The 5980-nt window shown below is 47.9% G+C and overlaps 4 protein-coding genes across 5 annotated transcripts; all 4 read right to left on the bottom strand.

The window, feature by feature from the left end:
• Positions 1 to 449: 449 nt before the first annotated feature.
• On the bottom strand, positions 450 to 1019 carry RB195_023055 (uncharacterized protein; the record flags this gene model as incomplete). The annotated part of the gene is made up of 1 exon (XM_064210363.1): positions 450 to 1019. The coding sequence occupies one exon, from the start codon at positions 1017 to 1019 to the stop codon at positions 450 to 452; it is 570 nt and encodes a 189-aa protein (XP_064066244.1).
• A 107-nt stretch (positions 1020 to 1126) lies between these two features.
• On the bottom strand, positions 1127 to 1660 carry RB195_023056 (uncharacterized protein; the record flags this gene model as incomplete). 2 transcript variants are annotated; one of them, XM_064210364.1, is made up of 1 exon in its annotated part: positions 1127 to 1660. In XM_064210364.1, the coding sequence occupies one exon, from the start codon at positions 1658 to 1660 to the stop codon at positions 1127 to 1129; it is 534 nt and encodes a 177-aa protein (XP_064066245.1). The 2 variants fall into 2 exon arrangements, with proteins under 2 accessions (XP_064066245.1, XP_064066246.1); XM_064210365.1 differs by having other exon boundaries at positions 1127 to 1648.
• A 412-nt stretch (positions 1661 to 2072) lies between these two features.
• RB195_023057 (uncharacterized protein) lies at positions 2073 to 2444 on the bottom strand (the record flags this gene model as incomplete). The annotated part of the gene is made up of 1 exon (XM_064210366.1): positions 2073 to 2444. The coding sequence occupies one exon, from the start codon at positions 2442 to 2444 to the stop codon at positions 2073 to 2075; it is 372 nt and encodes a 123-aa protein (XP_064066248.1).
• RB195_023058 (uncharacterized protein) lies at positions 2073 to 5019 on the bottom strand (the record flags this gene model as incomplete). Its single annotated transcript, XM_064210367.1, has 4 exons — positions 2073 to 2436; positions 2513 to 2664; positions 4645 to 4750; positions 4865 to 5019. 4 exons carry the CDS (start codon positions 5017 to 5019, stop codon positions 2073 to 2075), a joined length of 777 nt encoding a protein of 258 aa, XP_064066247.1.
• Between the last annotated feature and the right edge of the window lie 961 nt (positions 5020 to 5980).

Consider the following 5980-nt stretch of genomic DNA (forward strand, 5'->3'; position numbering starts at 1 on the left):
GAGTCTGCTTATTTAGATACGTAGGTGGCCCGTCTTCACTCTACGTGCGGGCTCCAGCATCTCTTCCACTCGTTTCGTTCCCTCGCCATTGTCATCCAAGATGTTCTCAAGTTTCGTGAGTGACGTTGACGAGATCCTTGAGCCGTATCCAGCTGAGCTCTCAGCTGGTCCATCCGTGTAGCGAACACGTCACCGCTCTCGTTGGCGGCCTCCTTCGGGGGCGTTTAGCATCTCTTGGGATACACTCTAGCGTTCTTTTAGTCCATCTATATTCGATTCTTTTCATGGTGTGACCGGCCCATCTGCGTTTTGCTTTCGATACATATTCCGCTAGATCGCGAAGACGGAACATTCCTCTTGAGTCGAACCTGCGAAGACCGGTTAGGTGTTGTGTGCGGTTAAACTTCAGAAGACATCTCTCAAGGGCTCTGTGGGTAGTAAGTAGCTTCCTAGACGTGGCAGCAGTGTCCGTCTCCGCTGCGTAACAAAGCGCTGGAAGAACTGTCGAGTCGAATAGATGGGCACGAAGATCTTGGTCCGTCAGTTGGTTCCCTGACGGCTGCGAATGCTACCCATGCTGCTCTCATTTTTCTATTCAGTTCTTCCTTCAAGTCGTTTTCCATGTTCATAGAACGTCCGAGGTACACGTACGACGAAGTTTCCACGATTTGGGAGCCTTCAACGTGCACTCCTCCGTCCTCGCAATAGGCTTTCTTCATGAACTGTGTCTTCTTTCTGTTTATTCGCAGTCCTATTCTCTTCCCTTCTTCGTTCAATTCGTTGAGCATCGTTTCTGCTTCATTGTTACTGCTCGAAAAGAGAACGATGTCGTCCGCGAAACGAAGGTTCGAGAGAAAGCTCCCATCAACACGTATGCCCCTTTCTTCCCAGGATAGTGATTTCATTATCCATTGCATTGCAGCCGTGAACAGCTTCGGAGGTATAGTATCGCCTTGTCGTACCCCCTTTCCAATGGGTATTGTGAGGAAGCGGTGGAAAAGCTGTATCTTCGTAGTCATCGTATCGATCGTAGCAGTTGGCTAATGTCCTCACATACGAAGCGTCCTTACCTTGATCCACCAGCGCTGACAGTATTGTATTCGTCTCTACGCTGTCGAAGGCTTTCTCATAGTCGACAAAGGTTAGAACAAGGGGCAGGCGGTATTCCCTGTTCTATGACCCTCGACACGGTCTGGATGTGGTCCAAGCAGCTGAACCCTTGGCGGAATCCAGCTTGTTCTTGAGGCTGGGCTTCATTTAGCGTCCTTGATATGCGTGTGAGGATGATCTTGGTGAATACTTTGTATAACACGCTCAGCAAACATATCGGACGGTAGTTCCGAAGATCCTCTTGTTCACCTTTCTTATGGACAAGAACGGTTCGCGAGGTCTTCCACTGGTCTGAGATCCTTTCTTTCTGAAGGTAGGATGTCATGTGCGCTGCCAAGATTACATGAAGTGGATGGTTACCTGCCCGAAGAAAGTCTGCTGATATAAAATCAAGTCCGGGGGCTGTGCCAGGTTTCATGCTCTTGATAGCGACTCCTTCTTCAGAAGGGAGAAGCCGTGGTGGAGCTTCACCAGTGTGAATGAACGGGCTTGACACAGAAGTTGATGAACGGAAAAGGTTCGAGTAGAACCTCTCCATAATGATTTCCATCTCACGACGAGAAGACGTGCGAGTCCTGTCTTCGCTCAGCAAGGCTGCTAGCGGAATATTACTTGGGTGTTCGGAAATATCTGCCGAAATACAGCAAAATTTCAAAACAACTTTTTAACAGCGTTTTATTATTCGATGAAACAATCTCCATCATCATCGACAACCTTCTGCCAACGTCTCACAAGATCACGGATTCCTTTGGTGTAGATCTTCGGCGACTTGGAGGCGAAGAAAGCCCGAAGGTCATTTTCAAGGTGGTCACGATCATTGTAACGCTTCTCTTCCAGGTGATGCTGAAGCGTTCGGAAGAGGTGGTAGTCGCTCGAGGCCAGATTCGGGCTGTACGGTGGGTGTGATAGAACTTCCCAGCCGAGCTAGAGAATTTTCTAGGAAGTCTTCTTCGCGATGCGCGTTATCGTGCAGCAGGCGAACGTTGTCGAGCTTCGGGTACTCCTTGCGGATCTTGTCGGCAGTGTTTGCAGATGAGCGCAGTAGACCTCAGCAGTAACTGTCGTTTGTCCGGCAGCAGTTCGAAACGGTAGATTCCATGAACTCCCCACCAGACGCGCAGCATGACCTTCTTCTCATGGATTTCCCCTTTCACGGAAGGATCCGGCATTTCATCGTCTGGGCACCACACACGTTTTTGAGTGTGGTTGACGTAGAGGACCCATTTTTCATCTCCAGTGACAATGGTGTCCAACCAGTTAAATCTGCGGCTTCTGGAGAGCGCTGAGTGCAGATGTCCAGGCGTCTTTGGCGGTTGCCAAAGACGCCTGGACATCTGCACTCATGTGGGAGTCACTGACCGAGCTTTTTCACCATTTCGATAGATCGCAGTCCATTGCTCACCGTGGACAGCGAACAGCCAAGGCTGGCAGCAAAATACCGCACACCTTCATTTGGATGCTGCTCCCCAGAATCTTCAGTTCGTCGAACGATATTGCTGTCGGTCGACCAGAGCGATTCTCATCTTCGAGTTTCTTGTTTCCGGCTTTGAAGAGCTGGAACCAGACGCGCACAGACTGGCTTCAGCAGTGGCGTGGCCAGATTCAAAACGAGTACGTATCGAATATGGCTGGAATATTCGCCCATTATGGGATGAAGTATTCAAGGAAGAGGGAGCCAGATATGTTATGTGTATACAAACGGTAGTGTCCTTATATAATATATTTAAAACATCTGTATATATATATATATATATATATATATATAATATATTTAAAACAGGAACTTCCAGAACATCTCAAAAAATCTGCGCTACTGCGAAATGTTCGGCAGGTACTTTCCGAACACCCTAATATATTCGCGGAGGTCCCTGCGGCACTTCTTTAGACTCGTTCTTCTTTGTGCTGCTTCTAGAATCTTCTTCTACCTGTATTTGATAAGACCCTCCTGCAACGCTTTTCTGCAGCTAGTGTTTGCTACTAACCGATCAATGTGCGATGCATTTGGATCAAGCCTCAAAGCCCTTCTTCTTTCCAACAATTCCTTGGTGGTCTTCGAAATTCGATCCAAGTTTGTCGTGCGCGGCTTCGAGGCACGCTCAGCACAGGCTCGTAATCCTCTGCGCACGGGTGCGGGACAAAAGGTACCCGTGAAAACCGGCTGACCGCTCCTGTCTTCCTTCGGCACCGCGCGCCTCCGCGTAATTACGGCTGCCGCTCCACCAGCTAGATATCCTCCACGACCGCCTGAGATCACCTACACCCCGCCTCCCTATTGCTCTCTAATCAACGCCGCGCGCGACTTTCGTGCCGCGACGAAACGGTGGATAGTGCGGATTTTGAAGGAGGGAGTGAAGAACGAATTGCCGAGGCGAATTGTGATGTACGGATATAGTAAACTAAGCGCATATTATTGGGAATAAAGGAGAAGAATAAGTAAAAATTATTTCAAAAAGATGCTCCAGGGAAAAGAATAACATATATTTTCAAACGTCTCATAATTTAACACATTTCATGCCCTAAGTTTTCTATATAAACTAGCAGTGCATAAGTATGTGTTTGTCACGATGCCATTCAATGAATTCGTGTTCAACTTTCAACTGCGGCAGTTATAATAACAGCAACATTATGCGCTTATTACTTTGTATACATTCTTTAACTCCTTTCTACATTTTACCTTTTCAAAATTTCACATAGATATAATGTTTATGTAGAGCAAGTATTGAAATATGCCAATATTTGACATATTTCAATACTTGCCTGTACGTACAGTTTTATATAATAAAACTTTGTATGGTTCTTCAAACTTCTTTCAACAGCGTTTCATCACTTCATTTCTGTCTCTTTTCTGCATTACATCAATATGAAAGGTTAGGTGTATTAGTGGCGAACAGAGACCTTTGTATCTTCGAGATATACCTTTGGTACAGTGTATGTCTGCGAGGCATTATTCGCGCCTCCTTAATCGTTGGATGCCAGTTTTACCCAGCTAGATAAGCAAAAAGAAATCCTTAGAAAGCGAAAAAAAGTAAAGAAGATAGCATAACACCGATCAGATCAGTGGGACATTTTTTGAAACATATCTCGCATTCCCAGAGATGAATGAGTGTTTTCCACCTAACAAGTCGAAACAGCATAATTTCATTTTCACTCGCATTTCTAAATGGCATATCGCTTATACAAACCTTTTTCATTCTTTCCTTCTTTTATATTAACTTACAAGCACACTTTAAGTAGACCTTCGACCAACATCTAATACCAGGTACTTTCCTTTCCGTTCGATTTTAAAAGCGCATCATAAGAGCTGTAAGCGCGGCGGAAAAAATATCGCCGTAAGAGTGGCAGACGCGGCGAAATGGGTGGGGAGGGTGGCGTGGGCGGGGCGTCTTGAAGACGTAGCACAAGAAGAGCAACAGGCTACTGTAGCGATCATGACGGTATCAGGAGACGCGCGGTGCAATTAACGACGCTCATCAGCCTCCTGGATACGCGGCGGCACATCATACGGGTACCTCTTGACCGTTCCCCTCTGCGCACTATCTCGTAGTCCATGTTTGGGTTCTTCTCGATGTACCAGTCACCTTGGGACAAGGAGTCCTCGAGTAGGCAATCGTCGTAGACGACTTCTTTTCTCCTTCGTTGCCTATATCAGATGTTCTTTTCCATCGTGTGGCTAAGTCGTATTTTCGCACAAGGGAGACGGTGATCAGAACCACTACAAGAGGATAGTACTACTGAGACGTCAAGTAGACACCACCTCCGGTTGGTGAGTATGTTGGCGATCTCCGCACGAGTCCCGCCATTGGGCGATTCCCATGTCCACCGACGATGATCTTTCTTCATGAAAAGAGAGTTTCCATGAAAGAGGCGAGAGGCGGACAAACAGCCAGGCGAGACGATTGCCATTTTCATTCCGGTCCCCTAGTCCAAATCTTCCAATCCTGTATACCTCTTCTGTGGCCTTTCCTAGTTTTGCGTTGAAGTCTCCGACAGCGAATTTGTAGAAGGACTTCTCGTTGCGGATTACTTCGTCCAGCTCCTCGTAAAACGCGTCCAATTCGGGTTCATCAGCTGCTGATGTTGGTGAGTAGCAGTTGATGATACTGATGGGTTATTGGCGCAAAGGGCGGAGGCGAAGAATGGCCAGACGAGGTGACAGGATCCGTGAGAATCGACAAGACGGATGACAGATGGGTGCACAACAAAACCAACACCGCCTACATTTCGCGACGAAACCTTCTCGGTTTCCTGCAGAGCAATCACGTGAAATTTGATACACTCTGCAGTTCCGAGAGGGGCATGCAGGTCAGTGTCTGTGGACACTGTTCTCGCGTTGTAGGTTCACAGTCTAAGACAGTCTCCGTGGCGAGTCCTGCGTGTATCACCTTGGTCCAGAATCAATGACGTCCTGAGCAACCTGAGATTTGACCGCCTCTCACCAGTCGCCATACCGTCCGACGTCTGAGACGGCAGGATCCAGTGTGCAGGGTACTGAGGCAGTGAATATGCTGGAGTGGCAAAAAGACTTTCCCTCAAACTAAGCAGCCCTGCCACGGCGAGTTTAACTTTCACCACAGGTCGTCGCCCAACCTATATCGATCAGGTAGCCACCTTGCGACATTTTGCCAAAACGGTGGTGAATCTTAGCAGTGGTTTACTCTTAGCTAGGCTTCCGATTCCGAGACGTCGGACGTGTCGAACTCCTTCTCAGCTTGGGAGACCGGCGGAGGACGAACCTCCGCTGTGCATCGCAGTTCGATGCCCAGAGTCACGTTCACGTCACTATGGGGCGGTAAACCGTTGTAGATGCTGCGAGTCTACCTATCCGCAATTCGCCCCACCATGATGTACTGGGGCAGCACCATCTTCGGTT

This window comes from Necator americanus, chromosome X (assembly GCF_031761385.1).
Source record: "Necator americanus strain Aroian chromosome X, whole genome shotgun sequence".
NCBI lineage: Eukaryota > Metazoa > Nematoda > Chromadorea > Rhabditida > Ancylostomatidae > Necator > Necator americanus.